General features: G+C 43.6%; 1 protein-coding gene across 1 annotated transcript in view; it reads right to left on the bottom strand.

Moving 5' to 3' along the window:
- The window catches only part of LOC110493302 (dedicator of cytokinesis protein 3), a 348,112-nt gene that overhangs the window by 47,531 nt on the left and 272,920 nt on the right, over positions 1-27,661 (bottom strand). Inside the window, exons 21-31 of the mRNA XM_090206492.1 lie at positions 24,810-24,910; positions 22,150-22,231; positions 21,100-21,270; positions 19,165-19,269; positions 14,028-14,220; positions 13,088-13,215; positions 10,195-10,341; positions 6,917-7,015; positions 5,691-5,785; positions 4,130-4,205; positions 731-831 (exon numbers count right to left, since the gene is read on the bottom strand). Coding sequence (XP_090062618.1) covers positions 731-831; positions 4,130-4,205; positions 5,691-5,785; positions 6,917-7,015; positions 10,195-10,341; positions 13,088-13,215; positions 14,028-14,220; positions 19,165-19,269; positions 21,100-21,270; positions 22,150-22,231; positions 24,810-24,910 — 1,298 coding nt within the window. The remainder of the gene's footprint in view (positions 1-730; positions 832-4,129; positions 4,206-5,690; positions 5,786-6,916; positions 7,016-10,194; positions 10,342-13,087; positions 13,216-14,027; positions 14,221-19,164; positions 19,270-21,099; positions 21,271-22,149; positions 22,232-24,809; positions 24,911-27,661) is intronic.

The following is a 27,661-nucleotide window of genomic DNA, read 5'->3' as shown; positions in this document are numbered from 1 at the left end:
GGAGGTTGTTACTGTACAGCTGGAGGTCGTTACTGTACAGATGAACACTGGAGGTCGTTACTGTACAGATGAACACTGGAGGAAGTTACTGTACAGATGAACACTGGAGGAAGTTACTGTACAGATGAACACTGGAGGTAGTTACTGTACAGATGAACACTGGAGGAAGTTACTGTACAGCTGGAGGTCGTTACTGTACAGATGAACACTGGAGGTTGTTACTGTACAGATGAACACTGGAGGTTGTTACTGTACAGATGAACACTGGAGGAAGTTACTGTACAGATGAACACTGGAGGAAGTTACTGTACAGATGAACACTGGAGGTCGTTACTGTACAGATGAACACTGGAGGAAGTTACTGTACAGATGAACACTGGAGGAAGTTACTGTACAGATGAACACTGGAGGTAGTTACTGTACAGATGAACACTGGAGGTCGTTACTGTACAGATGAACACTGGAGGTTGTTACTGTACAGATGAACACTGGAGGAAGTTACTGTAGAGATGAACACTGGAGGAAGTTACTGTACAGATGAACACTTTAGAGACAACACAGCATGCCTCAGGACAAGTGGTAAAACCATGATGAAGAATGGCAGGCCACTCTGTGAGCAGTCTTACTCGTCCAACACATTCTCTGTACAAACAAAGAAAACAAGATGCTTGAAGAGAAATGGTAAACGATGGTGATGATGATTGAATGGGAATTCTTTGAGGGTACATACTTGTCCAACACGTTCTTCCTCTTGGCTGGGGTGATGTTCTCTAGTTGTAGACTGGGCTGGCTGATGTAGAGAACAGCCAGGCTGAAGTATGAGTTCCACACCTGGCCAGTGACACACACACAACATACATTAGCAAAACAAAACAAAAAGTACTTAAACAATGATACTCAATGTCTAGGTCAAACAGAAGAGCGTTATATTCACACACAACTAGGATGTTGAAAAGATCATGGACATCTTGTGAGAGGAGAAGGGGAGGAAAGAAGCAGGTTAGCGTTTTTGGGGTCATGAATCTTGTTCTGGAGGCAGATCTCAACCCTAACTACACTGCTAATGCCTAACCTTAACCCTAACTACACTGCTAATGCTAATGCCTAACCTTAACCTTAACTACACTGCTAATTCTAATGCCTAACCTTAAAACTTGTTAAGGATATGGCAGACATATGCCCCCTTTGGAGAGATTGGGTACCCCTAGTAAACTGAAAAAAAAATCTGTCAAAAATTGCTAATATATGCAAATAAAAATTATTATTGGATAGAAAACACTCTAACGATTCTAAAACCGTTGGAATTATGTCTGTAAGTATAGCAGAACTCACAGGGCAGGCATTCTTCCAAACTAGTTTTTGTGGCCATGAAAGTTGGAGCAACTTTGACGTCATGGCCCCCACCCTTCCCAACCAGTTATGATTCTGGGGACACTTTCTATCTCTTCCGCTAGATGTCCTCTTTCAGTAGAGCTTTGAATCGTTCAAATCCCGCGAGAATTGACCCTATGGGAGTGAAATTAGTGCGTGCCACGAGAGAATAGGCTGTGCGTAGGGGCGCGAATTGGTCCCAGCCATTCCTTTGTTCCAGCACTCAAGAGAAGGGCAGACGATGGCCGATTGAATTGAAGTTTGTTTTGCGTGTCTAAAACATCATAAAGCTTGCTTCTGCACTTAGTTTGACCTGTTTAGTCGACATATAATATGTAATTTTGAAGTTTTGATGCGCAACTTTTCCGGACCAGAGGACGTTTTGGGTGCATTTCAGCTGATGTTATTAGCAGTAGCTAATACAAAGACGCAAGACTTGAAACCAAACGATGTATTGGGTAAGTATGAAGCCTTCCAGAACATTCTGAACGAAGACCATCGAAGGTAAGGGAATATTTATGCTTAAATCTGTGTTTCTGTTGACTCCAACATTACGTAGAAATGTAGCTTGGAACTGAGCGCTGTCTCAGCATATTGAATAGTGTGCGATTTCTGTAACGTTAAAAATAAATCTAACAAAGCGGTTGCATAAAGAAGCAGTGTATCTTTCTAACTATATGTAGAACATGTATATTTAGTCAAAGTTTATGATGTCTATTTACGTTATCTTGCCGCGCTAAATAGATTTCCTGCGGGCATTTTTGAGTAATTTCTGAACGTGAACTCACTGTAAATGGACATTTATGGATATAAATGGCATATTATTGAAAAAAAAAAAATGTACTGTGTAACATGTCATATTACTGTCATCTGATGAAGATTTTCAAAAGGTTAGTGAGCGATTTATTTTTTAATCCTGCGTTTGTTGATTGCATGTTTTGGCTATTCAAATGAGCTGTGTCTGGTGGTGGTTTTACATATATATGTGCTATGTTTTCGCCGTAAAACATTTTAGAAATCTGACTTGCTGGCTAGATGAACAAGGTGTTTATCTTTCATTTGAGCTATTGGACTTGTTAATGTGTGGAGGTTAAATATTTTTAAGAATATTTTTGCGTTCCATGCGCCACCGTTTCAGCTGAACGTGGGAGGGTTGATCCCCAATTGGGAACCAATATCGTAGACAGGTTAACTACACTGTTAATTATAATGCCTAACCTTAAATTAACCCATAAGAGTTTAAGCTTTGTCTAAGCCGGGAGAGAGGGATTCTACTCAGCTATATGGAATTGTTTTAAGAAGGTCCTACCAAGGATCATTTTGATATTTGATTTGGAATTTTAGGAGGATATGAAAAAATATATAATAATTATTTGGTAAAACATTTTTGGGGCCTTACTGCTATTAGCCCATACAAACACATTGAATAACAGATAGTCCTTACTGCTATTAGCCCATAGAAACACATTGAATAACAGACAGTCCTTACTGCTATTAGAAACACATTGAATAACAGATAGTCCTTACTGCTATTAGCCAATAGAAACACATTGAATAACAGATAGTCCTTACTGCTATTAGCCAATAGAAACACATTGAATAACAGATAGTCCTTACTGCTATTAGCCCATAGAGACACATTGAACAACAGATAGTCCTTACTGCTATTAGAAACACATTGAATAACAGACAGTCCTTACTGCTATTAGCCAATAGAAACACATTGAATAACAGATAGTCCTTACTGCTATTAGCCAATAGAAACACATTGAATAACAGATAGTCCTTACTGCTAATAGAAACAAATTGAATAACAGTTAGTCCTTACTGCTATTAGCCAATAGAAACACATTGAATAACAGATAGTCCTTACTGCTATTAGCCCATAGAAACACATTGAACAACAGATAGTCCTTACTGCTATTAGCCAATAGAAACACATTGAACAACAGATAGTCCTTACTGCTATTAGCCCATAGAAACACATTGAACAACAGATAGTCCTTACTGCTATTAGCCCATAGAAACACATTGAACAACAGATAGTCCTTACTGCTATTAGCCAATAGAAACACATTGAATAACAGATAGTAAATCTAAAGGAGGTTTGTTCTGAAGTGTCTCTCCTATACCTGAGAGAAACAAGAAAGATCAGGAAACCTTGTTATTTTTGTCACTAAAACAGTCTCCATATATACCTCCATTCATTCTTCAACTGGTACCAGGGGACATTCATACGAGTCTTGTGAGCCTACCGACGTGTTCGTGTTCACGAGAGTCTCACCTTTCCACAGAGGTGTCATATTAGCGTGTAGCCCGAACTGTTGGGACGCTACAGACGGTTTTGTGAGAAAACCGATTTCCGGGGATGTCTCATGCTCTGACAAACACCTCTCTAGCTCTGTCACCTTTTACTGCAGATTGAGATGCATGCAAAAAAAAAAACGATATCTCTATCTTAAACTGACTGGTTTTATTGGTATTTTTTAAATTATGCTAATCAGATTTCTACGGGGGGGGGGGGCAATAACTCTAGGGGGTTCATAAATTTTTACAACATAGACAATTTTGACTTTGCAGCTGGTCCATCTAGCGGAAATTGCTCTGTTCTGCCTCAAGGACAAGACTTGCGTGTGTGTGTGTGTTTGTTCGCGTGTTCACTCTGGCGTGGGCTGCAGCAACACACCAGCTCACTCGCTCTCCATGTGTGTGTGTGTGTGTGTGTGTGTGTGTGTGTCACTCTGTCAAAGTCACGCACCTTGAATTCAAAGTCAGCCTCGGTGAAGTTCTTGTGCAAAGCCGGGGACAGATATTGGACAGTTGTCACTATGGTGCTAGAGGGAGAAACACCAGAAATAAGTACAGAACTGTTCAAAATAAACGTTTTTTGAAACAGCTAATTATTGATACATTCTGACGCCATTTTGTGGATGTTGGGAAACATCTAAGATCACTTACAACGGGGATTCTTCAGAATATGTTTTAGAATGCTTTATCATGTATTACCATGTATTGCAGGTAATTGACCACATTACCTCCCGAGAGAGGATTACCCCCCCCCCCCTCACCAAGCCGAAACACCACGACGGCCCTCAAGGAATTCCTCTGGACTTGGTGTAAACCACATATTTATTATTTATATCCTGAGACTGCATTTATTGGAGCTGGGGATTTCAATAAAATACATCTGAGGGAAAATTCCTCCAATCAGATCACACCTCCATTTTTCTACCTCCCCTCCTATAAAGCAGAAACTTAAACAGGAAGTACCTGTGGTAAGGACTGTTCTGACCAATCGGAATCTATGCGTCAAGATTGTTTTGGGAGATGTTCCGTAGTTGTCACTGAGAATAGTATCGACGTATACAGTTCCTCAGGAAGTGCATAGAGGATGTTGTTCCCACGGCGACGATTAGAACTTATGCAAACTAAAAACCGTAGACATATGGCAGCAGTACATGCCAAACTGAAAGCGAAAATCAGATTTATCCACGGAAAGGTGAGTGGGAACTTTGACGTGTACAAACAGACCAGCTATGCAGGTGTGGAAGGGAGGTGGTGTGGAAGAGGGATGGGAGGTGTGGAAGAGGGGTGGGAGCTGTGGAAGAGGGATGGGAGGTGTGAAAGAGGGATGGGAGGTGTGGAAGAGGGATGGGAGGTGTGGAAGAGGGATGGGAGGTGTGGAAGAGGGGTGGGAGGTGTGGAAGAGGGGTGGGAGGTGTGGAAGAGGGATGGGAGGTGTGGAAGAGGGATGGGAGGAGGTGTGGAAGAGGGATGGGAGGAGGTTTGAAAGAGGGATGGGAGGTGTGGAAGAGGGATGGGAGGTGTGGAAGAGGGGTGGGAGGAGGTGTGGAAGAGGGATGGGAGGTGTGGAAGAGGGGTGGGAGGAGGTTTGAAAGATGGATGGGAGGAGGTGTGGAAGAGGGATGGGAGGAGGTGTGGAAGAGGGATGGGAGGAGGTTTGAAAGAGGGATGGGAGGAGGTGTGGAAGAGGGATGGGAGGTGTGGAAGAGGGATGGGAGGTGTGGAAGAGGGATGGGAGGAGGTGTGGAAGAGGGATGGGAGGTGTGGAAGAGGGTTGGGAGGAGGTTTGAAAGAGGGATGGGAGGAGGTGTGGAAGAGGGATGGGAGGAGGTGTGGAAGAGGGGTGGGAGGAGGTTTGAAAGAGGGTTGGGAGGAGGTGTGGAAGAGGGATGGGAGGAGGTGTGGAAGAGGGATGGGAGGTTTGAAAGAGGGATGGGAGCCACATGGAGATGTACTTGCTGGTCAGCTCATCACGTTCCAGTCCTGTGTATGTGTGTGTGTTCAGTATGACCTACTTGCTGGTCAGCAGCCTCATCACGTTCCAGTCCCGGGGAAAAATACTGAGCTTCATCAGGTTACGAAACACACAGAATATCTTCAGAAGGAACTCCTGAGAGAGAGAGAGAGAGAGCGAGAGAGAGAGAGAGAGAGAGAGAGAGAGAGAGAGGAGAGACGTAGAGAGAGACGTAGAACACCAAATAATGCATGCAGAGCAGAATTAGGCCGATACCCACTAATTATCAAAATCCAGAAAAGAGCTGTTAAATTCTACAACCACCTAAAAGGAAGCGATTCCCAAACCTTCCATAACAAAGCCATCACCTACAGAGAGATGAACCTGGAGAAGAGTCCCCTAAGCAAGCTGGTCCTGGGGCTCTGTTCACAAACACAAACACACCCCACTGAGCCCCAGGACAGCAGCACAATTAGACACAAACAAATCATGAGAAAACGAAAAGATAATTACCTAACACATTGGAAAGAATTAACAAAAAAACAGAGCAAACTAGAATGCTATTTGGCCCTAAACAGAGTACACCGTGGCAGAATACCTTTGACTATGTACAGACTCAGTGAGCATAGCCTTGCTATTGAGAAAGGCCGCCGTAGGCAGACATGGGTCTCAAGAGAAGACAGGCTACGTCCTCACTGCCCACAAAATGAGGTGGAAACTGAGCTGCACTTCCTAACCTCCTGCCCAATGTATGACCATATTAGAGAGACATATTTCCCTCAGATTACACAGATCCACAAAGAATTCGAAAACAAATCCAATTTTGATAAACTCCCATATCTACTGGGTGAAATACCACAGTGTGCCATCACAGCAGCAAGATTTGTGACCTGTTGCCACAAGAAAAGGGCAATCTGTGAAGAACAAACACCATTGTAAATACAACCTATATTTATGCTTATTTATTTTCCCTTGTGTACTTTAACCATTTGTACATTGTTATAACACTGTATATAGAGAGACAGAGAGAGAGTCATGTGTGTCCTAAATTAACCATGAGCAGGCCAGAACACTGGAACAACACTGGAACAAAACCAATATGTCAGTTCATCCATGACTATACATCTTTCCTCTCCTCCCCTTCATCTGCACTGATTGGAAAAGATACGACAGGTGAAAACAATATGGTGGAAACTCAGCATTAGGCTGGAATTCATGAATCGCATCACATTCTTTCAGGTCAGTGGAATGAGGAAGAGGAGGACATTGAGAAAGAGACAGTCTCACCTTGACTTCCTCTTTGCTCTGGAAGTTGTCCAGTAGATGGTTGAAGTGGATGTCAGACATCTGACGCAGCAGGGATAGGAGGCAGGACACATATTCTCCCTGCCAATGAGAACACAGGCACACACATGTCAGCCAATCACAGTGCAACGCAAGCCACCCAATGACCAATCAAAACACAGATGGGGAAGAATAACGAAGGATGGAGGGAGATGATTGGATAAGGGTATGTTTCAAAGGATAACTGTAAGATAGTTTAGTAACTTAGTAAGTTAGTTACATCATTCAACTTAGTTAAGTTACTGTATTCAGCTTAGTTTAGTTACTGTATTCAGCTTAGTTTAGTTACTGTTTTCAGCTTAGTTTAGTTACTGCATTCAGCTTAGTTTAGTTACTGCATTCAGCTTAGTTACGGTATTCATCTTAGTTTAGTTACTGTATTCAGCTTAGTTTAGTTACTGCATTCAGCTTAGTTACATCATTCAACTTAGTTTAGTTACTGTATTCATCTTAGTTTAGTTACTGTATTCAGCTTAGTTTAATTACTGCATTCAGCTTAGTTACGGTATTCATCTTAGTTTAGTTACTGTATTCAGCTTAGTTTAGTTACTGTATTCAGATTAGTTTAGTTACTGTATTCAGATTAGTTACTGTATTCAGCTTAGTTTAGTGACTGTATTCAGCCTAGTTTAGTTACCGTTTTCAGCTTAGTTTAGTTGCTGTATTCAGATTAGTTATTGTAGTCATCTTAGTTTAGTTACTGTATTCAGCTTAGTTTAGTTACTGTATTCAGCTTAGTTTAGTTACTGTATTCAGATTAGTTACTGTATTCAGCTTAGTTTAGTTACTGTATTCAGCTTAGTTTAGTTACCGTATTCAGCTTAGCTTAGTTGCTGTATTCAGATTAGTTACTGTATTCAGCTTAGTTTAGTTACTGTATTCAGCTTAGTTTAGTTACTGTATTCAGCTTATCTTGGTTACTGTATTCAGCTTAGTTACTGTATTCAGCTTAGTTACTGTATTCAGCTTAGTTTAGTTACTGTATTCAGCTTAGTTACTGTATTCAGCTTAGTTACTGTATTCAGCTTAGTTTAGTTACTGTATTCAGATTAGTTACTGTATTCAGCTCAGTTACTGTATTCAGCTTAGTGACTGTATTCAGCTAAGTTTAGTTACTGTATACAGCTTAGTTACTGTATACAACTTAGTTTAGTTACTGTATTCAGCTTAGTTACTGTATTCAGCTTAGTGACTGTATTCATCTTAGTTTAGTTACTTCATTTAACTTAGTTCATTTACTGTATTCAGATTAGTTTAGTTACTGCATTCAGCTTAGTTACTGTATTCAGCTTAGTGACTGTATTCAGCTAAGTTTAGTTACTGTATACAGCTTAGTTACTGTATACAGCTTAGTTTAGTTACTGTATTCAGCTTAGTTACTGTATTCAGCTTAGTTTAGTTACTGTATTCAGATTAGTTACTGTATTCAGCTTAGTTTAGTTACTGTATTCAGATTAGTTACTGTATTCAGCTCAGTTACTGTATTCAGCTTAGTGACTGTATTCATCTTAGTTTAGTTACTTCATTTAACTTAGTTCATTTACTGTATTCAGATTAGTTTAGTTACTGCATTCAGCTTAGTTGCTGAGTTCCTAACAGTGACAAAAACTATATTGATTAATAATATTCAACAAAATAAATGTACGCCAAAAAAAATGCTTTAGGCCTCATACTTTTATTACTGTGAGTCTTCTATTTGACTGCATTCCTCTGAAAACACTCCTAATAGACAAGCTACAAACTGGTGAAGGGTTATGAAGCGCAGGGACACAATTAACAAGGGAACGAATAGGGACAGTGGGGGAGGTGAGGGGGGAACATGTAGAGACAGGAGTAGTGAGGGGAATCATATAGAGACAGGAGTAGTGAGGGGGAACATGTAGAGACAGGAGTAGTGAGGGGAATCATATAGAGACAGGAGTAGTGAGGGGGAACATATAGAGACAGGATAGGTGAGCGGGATTCATATAGAGACAGGAGTAGTGAGGGGAATCATATAGAGACAGGATAGGTGAGGGGATTCATATAGAGACAGGAGTAGTGAGGGGAATCATATAGAGACAGGAGTAGTGAGGGGAATCATATAGAGACAGGAGTAGTGAGGGGAATCTTATAGAGACAGGAGTAGTGAGGGGGAACATGTAGAGACAGCAGTAGTGAGGGGAATCATATAGAGACAGGATAGGTGAGGGGGAACATGTAGAGACAGGAGTAGAGAGGGGGGAACATGTAGAGACAGGATAGGTGAGGGGGGGACATGTAGAGACAGGAGGAGTGAGGAGGGAACATGTAGAGACAGGAGTAGTGAGGGGAATCATATAGAGACAGGATAGGTGAGGGGGAACATGTAGAGACAGGAGTAGAGAGGGGGGAACATGTAGAGACAGGATAGGTGAGGGGGGGGGACATTTAGAGACAGGAGGAGTGAGGAGGGAACATGTAGAGACAGGAGTAGTGAGGGGAATCATATAGAGACAGGAGTAGTGAGGGGGAACATGTAGAGACAGGAGTAGTGAGGGGAATCATATAGAGACAGGCATAGTGAGGGGGATCATATAGAGACAGGATAGGTGAGGGGGAACATGTAGAGACAGGAGTAGTGAGGGGAATCATATAGAGACAGGAGTAGTGAGGGGAATCATATAGAGACAGGATAGGTGAGGGGGAACATGTAGAGACAGGAGTAGTGAGGGGGGAACATATAGAGACAGGAGTAGTGAGGGGGAACATGTAGAGACAGGAGTAGTGAGGGGAATCATATAGAGACAGGAGTAGTGAGGGGGAACATGTAGAGACAGGAGTAGTGAGGGGGGACATGTAGAGACAGGAGTAGTGAGGGGGAACATGTAGAGACAGGAGTAGTGAGGGGGGGACATGTAGAGACAGGAGTAGTGAGGGGGAACATGTAGAGACAGGAGTAGTGAGGGGAATCATATAGAGACAGGAGTAGTGAGGGGGGGACATATAGAGACAGGAGTAGTGAGGGGAATCATATAGAGACAGGAGTAGTGAGGGGAATCATATAGAGACAGGAGGAGTGAGGGGAATCATATAGAGACAGGAGGAGTGAGGGGGGAACATGTAGAGACAGGAGTGGGGGAAGTGATGGGGAAAATAGAGATGAGTAGGACCAGGTTGATGAAGAGAGAGAGACATGAAGTTTGGGGAGTAGAGGAGGATGAAGTAGGATGGATAGTAGAAGCAGATTGTTAGTTACTAACAGTGATCTCAGCCGTGCACTGTGGGCAGCGATGGCCTCTTACCGCCTCCTGGGACTGAGACTTGGTCATGATGGCCAGCAGAGTCTGGAGAAGCACATCCAGGAGTGATTCCACCATCATCTCTACCTCCTCCTGCACTGGGGTGTCCTAGGGGGAGATATGAATACATGGGAAATCAATGTGTACCCTCTCCTGGGTAAAGAAGACCACAGGATTCCTACTGTACATGAAGATCTCCAGGAAGACCACAGGATTCCTACTGTACACGAAGACCTCCAGGAAGACCACAGGAATCCTACTGTACATGAAAAACATCTTTACTCTAGCTTTAACTTCATGACTGATGTCTTGAGATGTTGTTTCAATATTTCCACATAATTTTCATTTCCTCATGATGCCATCTATTTTGTGAAGTGCACCAGTCCCTCCTGCAGCAAAGCACACCCACAACATGATGCTGCCACCCCCGTGATTCACGGTTGGGATGATGTTCTTCGGCATGCAAGCCCACCCCGTTTTCCTCCAAACATAATGATGGTCATTATGGCCAAACAGTTCTATTTTTGTTTCATCAGATCAGAGGACATTTCTCCAAAAAGTACCATCTTTGTCCCCATGTGCAGTTGCAAACCGTAGTCTGGCTTTTTTATGGCGGTTTTGGAGCAGTGGCTTCTTCCTTGCTGAGCGGCCTTTCAGGTTATGTCGATATAGGACTCGTTTTACTGTGGATATAGATACTTTTGTACCTGTTTCCTCCAGCATCTTCACAAGGTCCTTTGCTGTTGTTCTGATTTGATTTGCACTTTTCACACCAAAGTACGTTCATCTCTAGGAGACAGAACGCGTCTCCTTCCTGAGCGGTATGGCAGCTGCGTGGGTCCATGGTGTTTATACTTGCGTACTATTGTTTGTACAGATGAACATTGTACCTTCAGGCGTTTGGAAATTGCTCCCGAGGATGAACCAGACTTGAGGAGGTCTACAATTTGTTTTCTCAGGTCTTGGCTGATTTCTTTTGTTTTTCCCATGATGTCAAACAAAGAGGAACTGAGTTTGAAGGTAGACCTTGAAATACATCCACAGGTACACCTCCAATTGACTGAAATTATGTCAATTAGCCTATCAGAAGCTTCTAAAGCCATGACATCATTTTCTGGAATTTACCAAGCTGTTTAAAGGCAGAGTCAACTTCGTGTATGCAAACTTCTGACCCACTGGAATTGTGATACAATGAATTATAAGTGTAAATAGTCTGTCTGTATACAATTGTTGGAAAAATGACTTATGTCGTGCACACAGTAGATGTCGTAACCGACTTGCCAAAACTATAGTTTGTTAACAAGACATTTGTGGAGTGGTTGAAAAACAAATTTTAATGACTCCAACCTAAGTGCAAGTAAACTTCCGACTTCATCTGTATTTGCCTAAGGTGTACGTAAACCTCCGACTTCATCTGTATTTGCCTAAGGTGTACGTAAACCTCCGACTTCAACTGTATCTTATACAGTGTCATGAACCGGTGCGTTGAACCATCTACAGACTTCCTAAATGCGAATGAACATAATCCAGAGCGAATATGGCTATGGTTTAAAATTGAGAGTCAGGATTGATTTGACACAGTTGCTCAAACACAAGGAGGCCTGACCAATGTCTGTTAATCATACTAGAACCTGACGCCAGGTGATGTAATTATATTTGTCCTGTTTGTACGGACTAGAGATAGAGACTAGAGGTAGTTTACCAGATGGAGAAGATAGAGACTAGAGGTAGTTTACCAGAGTGCTGGTCTTGATGATGGAGAAGATAGAGACTAGAGATAGTTTACCAGATGGAGAAGATAGAGACTAGAGGTAGTTTACCAGAGTGCTGGTCTTGATGATGGAGAAGATAGAGACTAGAGATAGTTTACCAGAGAGCTGGTCTTGATGATGGTGAAGATAGAGACTAGAGGTAGTTTACCAGAGAGCTGGTCTTGATGATGGTGAAGATAGAGACTAGAGGTAGTTTACCAGAGAGCTGGTCTTGATGATGGTGAAGATAGAGACTAGAGGTAGTTTACCAGAGAGCTGGTCTTGATGATGGTGAAGATAGAGACTAGAGATAGTTTACCAGAGAGCTGGTCTTGATGATGGTGAAGATAGAGACTAGAGATAGTTTACCAGAGAGCTGGTCTTGATGATGGAGAAGATAGAGACTAGAGATAGTTTACCAGAGAGCTGGTCTTGATGATGGAGAAGATAGAGACTAGAGATAGTTTACCAGAGTGCTGGTCTTGATGATGGTGAAGATAGAGACTAGAGATAGTTTACCAGAGAGCTGGTCTTGATGATGGAGAAGATAGAGACTAGAGATAGTTTACCAGAGAGCTGGTCTTGATGATGGTGAAGATAGAGACTAGAGGTAGTTTACCAGAGTGCTGGTCTTGATGATGGAGAAGATAGAGACTAGAGGTAGTTTACCAGAGAGCTGGTCTTGATGATGGTGAAGATAGAGACTAGAGGTAGTTTACCAGAGTGCTGGTCTTGATGATGGAGAAGATAGAGACTAGAGGTAGTTTACCAGAGTGCTGGTCTTGATGATGGAGAAGATAGAGACTAGAGATAGTTTACCAGAGAGCTGGTCTTGATGATTGTGAAGATAGAGACTAGAGGTAGTTTACCAGAGAGCTGGTCTTGATGATGGTGAAGATAGAGACTAGAGATGGTTTACCAGAGTGCTGGTCTTGATGATGGAGAAGATAGAGACTAGAGATAGTTTACCAGAGTGCTGGTCTTGATGATGGAGAAAATAGAGACTAGAGGTAGTTTACCAGATGGAGAAGATAGAGACTAGAGGAAGTTTACCAGAGTGCTGGTCTTGATGATGGAGAAGATAGAGACTAGAGATAGTTTACCAGAGAGCTGGTCTTGATGATGGAGAAGATACTGCTGAGGATGCCAGAACAGATGAGGAGCTCTTTCTGCTGTCTCAGGTGGAGGTGGATGTGATGTAGAACTACAGGAAGCAAGATCCTACGAGACTCTGAGAGAGAGAGATACACGGAGAGAGAGAATTTACCTATAATTGACCGAGACAACAGTTTTTTATTTAAAAAAAACAACGTTTTACCCCTTTTTTCTCCCCAATTGGTTGTTTACAGTCTTGACCCATCAATGCAACTCCCCTGCAGACTCGGGAGAGGCGAAGGTCAAGAGCTATACGTCCTCCTAAACACGGCCCTGCCAAGCCGCATTGCTTCTTGACACAGTGCACGCTTAACCCGGAAGCCAGCCGCACCAATGTGTCAGAGGAAACACTGTCCAGCTGGCGACTGTAGTTAGCTTGCAGGCGCCCGGCCCGACACAAGGAGTTGCTAGAGGGCGATGGGACAAGGAAATTCCGGTCGGCCAAACCCTCCCCTAACCCGGACGATGCTGGGCCAAACCCTCCCCTAACCCGGACGATGCTGGGCCAAACCCTCCCCTAACCCGGACGATGCTGGGCCAAACCCTCCCCTAAACCGGACGATGCTGGGCCAAACCCTCCCCTAACCCGGACGATGCTGGGCCAATTGTGCGCCGCCACATGGGTCTCCCAACACGGCCGGCTGTGACACAGCCTAGGATCGAACCAGGGTCTGTAGTGACGCCTTAGACAGCTGCGCCACTCGGGAGGCCCAACCTATACCACAGTTAACGATACCTTCTGTATTTCATCCATTCACATCCATGTGGATCTTTTTACTTACATATTATAAGTAAAACAACCCGAAAACTCTGAACAAAAAAACTGGTGTAATGCATCAAAATGGTCATCAGCCTGAGTGTTCAAAATGTCATCCAAGTGGTAAATACCTGGGAAGGAGAAGAGGCGACTGTCGACGGTGCGAGCGATGGACTGCAGTTTGACCACGTCCATGGACTGTCCGATGTGTACGGTGCTAGGCATACTGCCCAGCGTGCCCCGTACGAACTCTGCCACTTCCTGGACCGTGAACATCTGAAGCAGTTCGTCAAAGATAGCCGGGAACGAGTTCAGGAGCGCCGCCTAGTGGTGGGGGAGAAACAGAGGGAGGTTGAGAGATGGAGTAGAGATGGGGAGAGTGACCAGCTCCATACTCCACACTGGACCAATGGCTCAGGGATGTGGTGTGGGTGATTTTGGGGGTGTGAGACAGACTGCCAGGCCAGTGTACCAAGGAGCAACAAACAAATCGAAATGGAAGGATAACCTATCAAAAATCAGAAATTTCCCATTCATAGATTTTTTGACATTTCCCGTTCATATTGATCCTCTTGCACCTAGGTACCATGAATCAACCTATGGCCCAACAGTCCAAATGACACAAAGACAGTCCTGGAAAAGTTGTGAGGATCTCCAAGGATCTCCAGGCATCACAGAGTCAGTACACAGAGTCATTACACAGAGTCATAACATAGAGTCATTACACAGAGTCATTACATTGAGTCATAACATAGAGTCATTACACAGAGTCATAACATAGAGTCATTACACAGAGTCATTACACAGAGTCATGGCTCGTGGGAAGACATGACATGATGATGCAAGAGTAGGAAAAGAGTTTGTCAGGTTAAACAAAACACAGAAGGCAAACCAAATACATTTACAAGGTTTCATTCTGTTTGGATTGGTGAGTTGGTTGGGAGATTGATTGTTGAGTTTTTTGGGAGATTGATTGGTGAGTTGGTTGAGGGGTTGATTGGTGAGTTGGTTGAGGGGTTGATTGGTGAGTTGGTTGGGGGGTTGATTGGTGAGTTGGTTGAGGGGTTGATTGGTGAGTTGGTTGAGGGGTTGATTGGTGAGTTGGTTGGTGAGTTGGTGAGTTGGTTGGGAGATTGATTGGTGAGTTGTTTGGGAGATTGATTGGTGAGTTGTTTGGGGGGTTGACTGGTGAGTTGGTTGGGGGTTGATTGGTGAGTTGGTTGGGAGATTGATTGGTGAGTTGGTTGAGGGGTTGATTGGTGAGTTGGTTGGGAGATTGATTGGTGAGTTGGTTGGGGGGTTGATTGGTGAGTTGGTTGGGAGATTGATTGGTGAGGTGGTTGAGGGGTTGATTGGTGAGTTGGTTGAGAGATCATTTGTAAAAGAGGTAGATGATTTGGGGAGGAGGTAGGTCAATTGGTTGAGAGATTGTTTGTAAAAGGGGTTGGTGATTTGGGAAGGGGTAGGTGGATTGGTTGAGAGGTTGTTTGTAAAAGGGGTTGGTGATTTGGGAAGGGGTAGGTGGATTGGTTGTTTTTAAAAGGGGTTGGTCATTTGGGAAGGGGTAGGTGGATTGGTTGAGAGGAGGTAGGAGCAATGTTCCCTCTAAAGTTTTTGGGCACTGAGCAAATGTCAGGTCTGCTGAGTGCAAATTTGAACATTGTACCAGAGTGGCCTACCACAAAAAACAACGGCGAAAAACGCATCCCATAACATTTTAACATGGAAATAGCTGTTCTATCATTCAGCCTACAGTAGCAGCCAATGTGTGGTGTACAATGTAGACCTGCATTCTATGAGACTAAAAAAAACATGCACGGCTTGGCATTAATCAGATGACTGAACATGTTGTTATGTTGTTCGATGCAAGAAACCCTTTTACAAAATAAAATGCATCATTATTCCCATACCATTACTCCAGAAAATCAGACAAATCATGCTACCCTCTGCCTATTGGCTACTTAGCTTATTCAATCTTGTCTCAAAATACTACACTGCCCCTTTAAGACAAAAAAAAGCTCTTTACCTGTCTCACTTTTCTCTTTTAGATGGCTAGAAATGCACTCATTTTTGTGCTCTCGTACGAAGCAACCACTCCCCCCCCCCCCATTGTTGAGCAGAAATGATATATAACTGGGCTAATAACTCACTAACTAGCAAAGGATTTGAACAAATGTGCACACGTGGCTACATGCAGCTCTCCCTTTGATCTCAAAACAAGCGCATCTGCTGTAAACATAGTCCAGTTCAAAGTGAATGGCAGAGATCCATACAGTGGTTCCCCCTTTAAAAGTTGCGTCATACTGCAGCACACCTTGTGGGCTGCTGCAGCATTCTATGGCACGTCATTTACATTGTCAGCCATTTTTTTACGTTAATGCGAGTTAGTGCTAGTTTGACCACCAGAGGGCAACTTAGAGAAGCATTTGATAGTCTCCCATATATGGCATTACTAGAGAATTTAAAACCTTAAAAACTTTTTTGTAGTAACATAGTAAATGGAATCGATTTTAAGAAATTTGGCATAATTAATTTGATTAATATTATGGTGTTTCTTTTCCGAGAGAAACAAAAAACTAAACCCTCAGGGGTTTCTGTTAGGATGGAATGGAAAATATTGCGCTGTACAACGTGACGGTCTGGAGTAGGCTACAGTATAAGAGGATTGGAGGATTCTAAATGAATATCTAAGGGGCATAACATTTCCATACCCTAATTGTAGTGTAACCAATACTCATTTCGCCTATGGTAGGCCTACAGTATATCTAAAAATAGATTTTTTTCAATGTCGTGACTCTCCGCCAATAATTACATTTAGAGGATTGGAGGATTCTAAATGAATATCTAAGGGGAATTTTCCGCTAGGATCTCTGAGAATATCTAAGGGGCTTTTATATAATTCTAAATTAATTAATAATAATAATCGCTTTGTTTAAAAAGTAACAATATTTTTGAGATTTCGTTTTCATTTAACCTAGAGTGAGCGAGAAAAAGGCAATTATTGAACATGGGGTGAGACATTCTCACTAATTTGTAAATAAAGCCAGTTTGTTATTTAGAATTATTTATTTCTGTTGAAACCTAACTTGATTATTTAGCAGACATCACTTGCTTATATTCAGTCAACACATATATTTTAAGAATATCATGGAATATAATTGAACATTTTAGTTTCTCCACGTTTGTCACAGCGCAGCGCGAAACGGTCCTGAAATAGACATCCACAGTGGGAAGGCTATATATATATATATATTTTGGAGATTATTTCGTTTTCAAGAAAATGACAGTGAGTGATTGTAATCTGAATAAAGGCCAAAATATAGCCCTCCATAATGACGCTGTACAACGTGACCATGTGTGTTTGAAAGAGTATTTTCCAGTAAGCAACAATTTGTTTGCCTTCGTTAGACAACTTTGTTGCAATAGTTCTGTAATTCAGTGATAGTTATTCCCATAGTACTTCGTTATGGATCCATAACTAAATTAACATCTTCATTTTTAAAGAGTATTTGTATGATTATTTTATTAACGAAAGCATAAAGATGCTGATGAAGAAATACAGTACTGTACAGTATATGCTTTTACATTTGGATAATAAAGCATTTAAAGCATTTTGAAGATATAAGCCACCTGCTTTCGTTTTTTAGGCTACTGTGCAGTCTGACAAGTAAACATTGCCTACAATACATACTGTAGAAACATGGGAAAGTGCCTAATTCCTTACATAAGGGAGAGCAGTCCAGAATTTCTCGGTGACCTCAAGTACCTTCAATAATGGCTGTACTAGAGAATAAGGGCACGTGCGAGGCCTGGTTTCAATTCCTCGACGGGGAGGAAGGAGTCGGCTGTCCTTGTAAATAAAAATGTGGTCTTAACTAATTCCATATGTGTTATTTCATAGTTGTGATGTCTTCACTATTATTTTACAATGTAGAAAATAGTAAAAAATAAAGAGAAACCCTGGAGTGAGTAGGTGTGTCCAAACGTTTCATTGGTTCTTGCTTAATTAATTTGATTAAGAAAAATGAAAAACCTTCTGGGTTTCCGTTAGGATGGAACGGAAAATATGGCGCTGTACAACGTGACGGTCGGCAGTACAGTACTGGGCTATTTAGCTAAATAATCCGGTGTCCTGTGGGAGACTGGGGTTCAATTCCCTGATGGGGAGGAAAGAGTAGGCTGTCCTTGTAAATAATAATTTGTTATTAACTGACTTGCCTAGTAAAATCAAGGTTACACTAAGAGCACAACATTTCTACACCCTAATTGTAGTCTATCCAATACCCAAATGGAGATTCAGTGAAAATAAAAACCTCATTGATTTATCAAGACCAGTCCCCATGCTTGTCTCAGAGCAGGGCTAAATTGTGTACTACAGTAAGAGCAAAATAAATATAACAAAATAAACTAACAAAAACCTCAGTACAACAACAGTTTCAGTAAGTAACACTGAAGTTGTGCACAATTATCAATTTCTATTTGGGTTTATGTCGCCCGTTCATTGTCAGTTAGAGACACAGTAGGACCCAAAAGCATAATCAGTCCTCTAACTCCCCCTTGTGGTGGTCTGGAGCAATGAAGTAGTGACACAGGGTACCGTACTAAACCACAAATTACCTCTAAGTCCCGCTGGGTAAACTCGCAAGTTTCAAAAGGAGGAACCACTGTATACACTACCCGGTCAAAAGTTTTAGAACACCGACTCATTCCAGGGTTTTTCTTTGTTTTTACTATTTTCAATATTGTAGAATAACAGGGAAGACATCAGAACTATGAAATAACACATATGGAATTATGTAGTAACCAAAAAAGTGTTAAACATTGAGATTCTTCAAAGTAGCCACCCTTTGCCTTGATGACAGCTATCAACCAGCTTCATGAGGTAGTCACCTAGAATGTATTGCAATTAACAGGTGTGCTTTGTTAATTTGTGGAATTTGAGCAAATCAGTAGTGTTGTGACAAGGTAGGGGGGTAAACAGAAGATAGCCCTATTTGGTAAAAGACCAAGTCCATATTATGGCAATTACAGCTCAAATAAGCAAAGAGAAACGACGTGCTTCTCCGCTCCGACTGATATTTCTTCTGTGCACAGCTTAGAGGGCGGATGTTTGAGTATCTTGCTGGTTATAAAAGGGGTTGGTGGTTGGTTGGTAGGGAGGTTGGGAGGCTGGTTGGTTGGGAGGTTGGTTGGAAGGTGCTTGATGCCAGAGTGAGCGGACGGAACTTGGCAGAGGACCCCCATTGTGCCAGGGCTACAGCTACTTACTGAGAGAGGAGAGGGGCGAGGAGCGTTGGAGCTCCAGGCCTGAGTACAGCTGATGGGGCCTGGGGGCTGTCCCTGTCCAGAGGCAGGCTGGGGGACCTGAGGAGTCTGACCGGGGGGGACAGGACAGTCAGGGGACAGAGAGGGTCCCAGAGGAAGGGGACAGGAAAAGGAGGTAACATATGCAGTACACAAAGCAGGGGCAAAGGAGGCAGATAAAGAAGATAGAGAAAATTACACTAATTAAAGCAACTGAAATACTGTGGCAAAGGGATTCTAACTACCTTAGATTGTAAAGAAATTCAAATAGAAAAAGGATTCTACTAACTAGTGTATATTTTAAAATGAACAGTGAAGTCACGGAGCTGAAAAGAGAGTAAACGGTGAAGTCAGAGAGCTGAAAAGAGAGTAAACAGTGAAGTCACGGAGCTGAAAAGAGAGTAAACAGTGAAGTCACGGAGCTGAAAAGAGAGTAAACGGTGAAGTCACAGAGCTGAAAAGAGAGTAAACGGTGAAGTCACAGAGCTGAAAAGAGAGTAAACAGTGAAGTCACGGAGCTGAAAAGAGAGTAAACAGTGAAGTCACAGAGCTGAAAAGAGAGTAAACGGTGAAGTCACAGAGCTGAAAAGAGAGTAAACAGTGAAGTCACAGAGCTGAAAATAGAGTAAACAGTGAAGTCACGGAGCTGAAAAGAGAGTAAACAGTGAAGTCACAGAGCTGAAAAGAGAGTAAACGGTGAAGTCACAGAGCTGAAAAGAGAGTAAACAGTGAAGTCACAGAGCTGAAAAGAGAGTAAACAGTGAAGTCACAGAGCTGAAAAGAGAGTAAACGGTGAAGTCACAGAGCTGAAAAGAGAGTAAACAGTGAAGTCACAGAGCTGAAAAGAGAGTAAACAGTGAAGTCACAGAGCTGAAAAGAGAGTAAACGGTGAAGTCACAGAGCTGAAAAGAGAGTAAACAGTGAAGTCACAGAGCTGAAAAGAGAGTAAACGGTGAAGTCACAGAGCTGAAAAGAGAGTAAACAGTGAAGTCACAGAGCTGAAAAGAGAGTAAACAGTGAAGTCACGGAGCTGAAAAGAGAGTAAACAGTGAAGTCACGGAGCTGAAAAGAGAGTAAACAGTGAAGTCACGGAGCTGAAAAGAGAGTAAACGGTGAAGTTACAGAGCTGAAAAGAGAGTAAACAGTGAAGTCACAGAGCTGAAAAGAGAGTAAACAGTGAAGTCACGGAGCTGAAAAGTGAGTAAACAGTGAAGTCACGGAGCTGAAAAGAGAGTAAACGGTGAAGTCACAGAGCTGAAAAGAGAGTAAACAGTGAAGTCACGGAGCTGAAAAGAGAGTAAACGGTGAAGTCACAGAGCTGAAAAGAGAGTAAACAGTGAAGTCACGGAGCTGAAAAGAGAGTAAACAGTGAAGTCACGGAGCTGAAAAGAGAGTAAACGGTGAAGTCACAGAGCTGAAAAGTGAGTAAACAGTGAAGTCACAGAGCTGAAAAGAGAGTAAACAGTGAAGTCACGGAGCTGAAAAGAGAGTAAACAGTGAAGTCACAGAGCTGAAAAGAGAGTAAACGGTGAAGTCACGGAGGACGTATTGATGGTATAAATGGATTATGTTGTTGAATCTCAGAATCTTCATATCGACTCTCTTCACTTCCTCGTCCTGGTGGGAGAATGAAGTCGTCACACTTCGGCACAGTTCCAGACGGGAACAAACAAACACACAATAAGCTATATTGATATGGGGGCGGGGGGGAGCTAGAAGAAGAGCGCTGAACATTACAATGGTTAGCATCTAAACAACATTTAGCCATGCCTAAGGCTACTGGCTATTACTATTACCAATTTATTATTACACTGGGGGTGGGGTCAGTCAGTGTAGGTCTCCCAAACCCTGCTGTGTGTCAGAATGTTTAGACCTCCGGGGTGTGTTTAGGTCACTGACCTGTGTGAAAACGAGCGTCTCAGAGCCGCGGCTGTCCAGACTGAGGACAAAACGGATGGACAGGAAGAGCTCCTGGATGCTGGCTCTGAACTGTTCTTCCTCCATACCACAGGTAGCACGGGAGTACAGGATCCGAGACTGGATAATGAACTTCAACAGGTACTCCAGGGCCTGGGTGGAGGAGATAAGGACATGGACGTGTAACTGGTTGGATCAAAACCTCTCGCACGTCAACCTAACCTCTTCGCCACTTGACCAAGAGAACATCCTGAAGGTGCCAGGGTTAGATTTGGGCTCAGGGCAGGAAATCACAAGGAGGGAAAGAGAGACACCAGGGCATAGACATGTCAGTCTCACAATGCCAGACTTCCAAGTCTTGAAATCTGGAAATCAAGATTCTAATAAACAACGTGCCAAAAGGGCACGACTTTCTTTATGTCGAAAATACTTCATTTTTATTACGATAAATATTAAATAGCATGTAGAGGTTTCAGTCTTCTGTGATTTTTATCAGAAAAAAAAGTGTGATTATTTTTAAATAAATGAAACAATATTCAGTCAACCATGATAGTTTTCAGACATAACGGACAGGGACATCGACATAAGAGCCAATGAGACATTGATGGAGACAGACAGGCTTTCTAAGGACAGTATGGTGGTACAAACAGTCATCCATTTTTTATTATTTATTAAATCATGTGGATAGAATCTATTATTTACACAGGAAACGTTTACATTGCATTGCAGCATTTTAAAAAAAATAAAGCAATGAGTAAGCTTTATTCATATTTTATTCAACTAATTTACTGAGTAGTCCTTATCGCCCAAACACATTCCATATTGACTGTAGATTTTACACTGTTCTGTACTGGTATTTCAACTGTAATGTGATGATTTTTTTCCCGGACAATTTCTTTCACTACCAGGAACAATCAAGAGTTTTTTTTTTCTGGTCACATACATGGTCAAGGACATTTTTAGCCCCCCCCCACCCAACTCAAAACATATTCCCATGTCTATGTACACTTCCAGTGGAGCATGTTCTCCTACCCTCATGGCCTCCTGGATGTGGTTCTGTCTCACCACCTCTGCAGAACGGTCCATGTACCACTTCAGACAGCGGATCAACTCTCTGGAGAAAGCACGAGACAAAGAAGTTCCATCAAAAACATACACCAGCAAAAGTGAGGGGGGGTCTTCATTTTGTACTGACAGTGTATTCAGACCCCTTGACTTTTTCCACATTTTGTTACAACCTTATTCTAAAATAGATTAAATATGTTACCCCCCCCCCCCCCTTATCATTCTACACACAATACTCCATAATGACAGATGGCGTATTGTTTCCTTTTTTTAAACATTTTAGCAGCGATTACAACCTTGAGTCTTCTTGGATATGACGCTACAAGCATTGCACACCTGTATTTGGGGAGTTTCTCCCATTCTTCTCTGCAGATCCTCTCAAGCTCTGTCAGGTTGGATGGGGAGCGTCGCTGCACAGCTACTTTCAGGTCTCTCCAGAGATGTTAGATCGGGTTCAAGTCCGGGCTCTGGCTGGGCTACTCAAGGACATTAAGAGACTTGTCCCAAAGCCACTCCTGCGCTGCCTTGGCTGTGTGCTTAGGGTCGTTGTCTTGTTGGAAAGTGAACCTTCTCCCCAGTCTGAGGTTCTGAATGCTCTGGAGCAGGTTTTCATCAAGGATCTCTCTGTACTTTGCTTCGTTCATCTTTCCCTCGATCCCGACTAGTCTCCCAGTCGCTGCTACTGAAAGACATCTCCACAGCATGATGCTGCCACCACCATGCTTCACCGTAGGGATGGTGCCAGGTTTCCTCCAGACGTGACGCTTGACACTCAGGCCAAACAGTTCAATCTTGGTTTCATCAGAGCAGAGAATCTTGTTTCTCATGGTCTGAGAGTCTTTAGGTGCCTTTTGGCAAACTCCAAGCGGGCTGTCATGTGAATTTTTACTGAGAAGTGACTTCCCTCTGGCCACTCTACCATAAAGGCCTGATTGGTGGATGGATGCAGAGATGATTGTCCTTCTGGAAGGTTCTCCCATCTCCACAGAGGAACTCTAGAGCTCTTTCCAATGCCCTTCTCCCCCGATGATCAGTTTGGCCGGGCGACCAGCTCTAGGAAGAGACTTGTTGGTTCTAAACTTTTTTCATTTAAGAATGATGGAGGCCACTGTGTTCTTGGGGACCTTCAATGCTACAGACATTTTTTGGTACCCTTCCACAGATCTGTACCTCGACACAATCCTGTCTCGGAGGATATGCATTGTCAACTGTGGAACCTTATATAGACAGGTGTGTGACTTTTCAAATCATGTCAATTGAATTTACCACAGGTAGACTCCAATCAGATACCAGACAGATATATTGCCAGCAGCATAACTGCTAGCTTGCCTCTGAGGCTAAGAACAGTTGGTCCTGGTCGGTCACTAGATGGGAGACCAGATGCTGCTGGCAGTGGTGTTGGAGGGCCAGTAGGAGCACTCTTTCCTCTGCTCTAATAAAAATATTCCAATGACCCAGGGCAGTGATTGGGGACATTGCCCTATGTAGGGTGCTGTCTTTCGGATGGGACGTTAAACGGGTGTTCTGACTCTCTGTGGACACTAAAGATCCCATGGCACTTATTGTAAGAGTAGGGGGGGGTGTTAACCCCGGTGTCCTGGCTAAATTCCCAATCTGTCCCTCATACCATTATCGCCACATAATCATCCCAAACTTCCAGTTGGCTCATCCCTCTGCCCTGTAACTATTCCCCAGGTCGTTGTTGTAAATGAGAATGTGTTCTCAGTCAACTTACCAGGTACATAAAGGAATACATGGGGCGGCAGTGTAGCCTAGTCTTTAGAGTGTAGAGGCGGCAGGGTAGCCTAGTGGTTAGAGTGTAGAGGCGGCAGGGTAGCCTAGTGGTTAGAGTGTAGAGGAGGCAGGGTAGCCTAGTGGTTAGAGTGTAGAGGCGGCAGGGTAGCCTAGTGGTTAGAGTGTAGAGGAGGCAGGGTAGCCTAGTGGTTAGAGTGTAGGGGCGGCAGGTAGTCTAGTGGTTAGAGTGTAGAGGCGGCAGGTAGTCTAGTGGTTAGAGTGTAGGGGCGGCAGGTAGTCTAGTGGTTAGAGTGTAGAGGCGGCAGGGTAGCCTAGTGGTTAGAGTGTAGAGGAGGCAGGGTAGCCTAGTGGTTAGAGTGTAGAGGCGGCAGGGTAGCCTAGTGGTTAGAGTGTAGAGGCGGCAGGGTAGCCTAGTGGTTAGAGTGTAGAGGCGGCAGGGTAGCCTAGTGGTTAGAGTGTAGGGGCGGCAGGTAGCCTAGTGGTTAGAGTGTAGAGGCGGCAGGGTAGCCTAGTGGTTAGAGTGTAGAGGCGGCAGGGTAGCCTAGTGGTTAGAGTGTAGGGGCGGCAGGGTAGCCTAGTGGTTAGAGTGTAGGGGCGGCAGGGTAGCCTAGTGGTTAGAGTGTAGGGGCGGCAGGGTAGCCTAGTGGTTAGAGTGTAGAGGCGGCAGGGTAGCCTAGTGGTTAGAGCGTTGGACTAGTAACCGGAAGGTTGCAAGATCAAATCGTCTGAGCTGACAAGGTACAAATCTGTTGTTCTGCCCCTGAACAGGCAGTTAACCCACTGTTCCTAGGCCGTCATTGAAAATAAGAATTTGTTCTTAACTGACTTGCCTAGTTAAATAAAGGTAGATATAAATACCAGACGTTACTCACTTGTACGCCAGCGCTCCAGCAAAGTGCTTCTGGATGTAAGTGTCCATGACGGGGCAGAAGTGATAGTACTTACTGTCCCTGAGCAGATTAATGATGAACACCTGAGGAGAAGGAGAGAGATGTAGTCAGTTAGGAGTCTTGACAATGGAGGACTGTAAGAACAACACCTGAGGAGAAGGAGAGAGAGATGTAGTCAGTTAGGAGTCTTGACAATGGAGGACTGTAAGAACAACACCAGTAGGACTGTAAGAACAACACCCGATGAGAAGGAGAGAGAGATAGTCAGTTAGGAGTCTTGACAACAACACCTGAGGAGAAGGAGAGAGAGATGTAGTCAGTTAGGAGTCTTGACAATGGAGGACTGTAAGAACAACACCTGAGGAGAAGGAGAGAGATGTAGTCAGTTAGGAGTCTTGACAACAACACCTGAGGAGAAGGAGAGAGAGATGTAGTCAGTTAGGAGTCTTGACAATGGAGGACTGTAAGAACAACACCTGAGGAGAAGGAGAGAGATGTAGTCAGTTAGGAGTAGAGGTCGGAGTAGACGTCAATGTAAGAGCCCTGGAATTAGGGGACAAACGGTTGTCGGACTTGACGCTTCAATGACATCCATCAATACAGACTGTTCCTCTGAGCATTGAGCCCACCCATCAATGCAGACTGTTCCTCTGAGCAGTGAGCCCACCCATCAATACAGACTGTTCCTCTGAGCAGTGAGCCCACACATCAATACAGACTGTTCCTCTGAGCAGTGAGCCCACCCATCAATACAGACTGTTCCTCTGAGCAGTGAGCCCACCCATCAATACAGACTGTTCCTCTGAGCAGTGAGCCCACCCATCAATACAGACTGTTCCTCTGAGCAGTGAGCCCACCCATCAATACAGACTGTTCCTCTGAGCAGTGAGCCCACCCATCAATACAGACTGTTCCTCTGAGCAGTGAGCCCACCCATTAATACATAATGTTCCTCTGAGCAGTGAGCCCACCTATCCACTTTGTCTAGCCACTGATCTTTCTCCATCCCCAACATGACAGACAGATACCTCTAGGAAGGAGTCAGTCAGTCTTTGACTATGTTGTGAGGAGGTCTCGGACAGGCTAAACGATCCTCTGAGATCTGGCCCTGCAGAGGCAGCTGGCTGAGAGAGAGTTCCTAATAATCACTGGCTCTGGGCCAGCTGGGACACACTGACACCACCATATTCCCTATACAAGTGTAGGATCTTAATTTGGACCATTATTGTTGCAGCGAAATAATCCTGCTGCGACAGGATTTGAACGTTTGGTCCATAATGTTGCTTGATCGGTGGTTAGGCTGTTAGCTAGACAAAAGTAAGCTACATGAAAAGTGCAGTAACAGTATGTTAGTAACAGTATGTTAGTAACAGTATGTTAGTAACAGTATGTTAGTGTGGGTTTTCAGTGAATTTATTTATGTCAAGCATTTCTTGCAGTGCCATGCGGTAGCAGGGATAACAGTCTATGACTAGAGTGGCTGGAGTCTTTGACAATTTTTAGGGTCTTCCTCTGACACCGCCTGGTATAGAGGTCCTGGAGGGCAGGAAGCTTGGCCCCGGTGATGATGTACTGTGCCGTACGCACCTCCTTTGTGCACGATCCTACACATGTACAGTGCACTACTTTTTACTAGTGTCCTATGGAACCCTGGTCTAAAGTAGTGCACTACTTTTTACTAGTGTCCTATGGAACCCTGGTCTAAAGTAGTGCACTACTTTTTACTAGTGTCCAATGGAACCCTGGTCTAAAGTAGTGCACTACTTTTTACTAGTGTCCTATGGAACCCTGGTCTAAAGTAGTGCACTACTTTTTACTAGTGTCCAATGGAACCCTGGTCTAAAGTAGTGCACTACTTTTTACTAGTGTCCTATGGAACCCTGGTCTAAAGTAGTGCACTACTTTTTACTAGTGTCCTATGGAACCCTGGTCTAAAGTAGTGCACTACTTTTTACTAGTGTCCTATGGAACCCTGGTCTAAAGTAGTGCACTACTTTTTACTAGTGTCCTATGGAACCCTGGTCTAAAGTAGTGCACTACTTTTTACTAGTGTCCTATGGAACCCTGGTCTAAAGTAGTGCACTACTTTTTACTAGTGTCCTATGGAACCCTGGTCTAAAGTAGTGCACTACTTTTTACTAGTGTCCTATGGAACCCTGGTCTAAAGTAGTGCACTACTTTTTACTAGAGCCCTATGGAGCCCTGGTCTAAAGTAGTGCACTACGTAGGGTGCCATTTGAGACACAATATCCGTTATTACCGAGGAGGAGTAAGAGGCCGACACAGGTCAGGTGATGCATGACTCAGGTCAGGTGATGCACGACTCAGGTCAGGTGATGCACGACACAGGTCAGGTGATGCACGACACAGGTCAGGTGATGCACGACACAGGTCAGGTGATGCACGACTCAGGTCAGGTGATGCACGACACAGGTCAGGTGATGCACGACACAGGTCAGGTGATGCACGACACAGGTCAGGTGATGCACGACTCAGGTCAGGTGATGCACGACACAGGTCAGGTGATGCACGACACAGGTCAGGTGATGCACGACACAGGTCAGGTGATGCACGACACAGGTCAGGTGATGCACGACACAGGTCAGGTGATGCACGACACAGGTCAGGTGATGCACGACACAGGTCAGGTGATGCACGACACAGGTCAGGTGATGCACGACTCTGGAGGTGATCTGTAGCAACAGATGATCACTGTGCTGGACAGGAAGACGCCGAGAGTCGTGTCACACAGGAATACACTCACCTAGCTCACAATAACGATCAGGGTCATGAGCGTGCTCAGAGACACACACACACACACACACATTACGTAA

The sequence above is a fragment of the Oncorhynchus mykiss genome, chromosome 17, assembly GCF_057628025.1.
Source record: "Oncorhynchus mykiss isolate SJ-2025 chromosome 17, ASM5762802v1, whole genome shotgun sequence".
NCBI lineage: Eukaryota > Metazoa > Chordata > Actinopteri > Salmoniformes > Salmonidae > Oncorhynchus > Oncorhynchus mykiss.
This window is presented reverse-complemented; position numbering and strand designations above follow the sequence as displayed.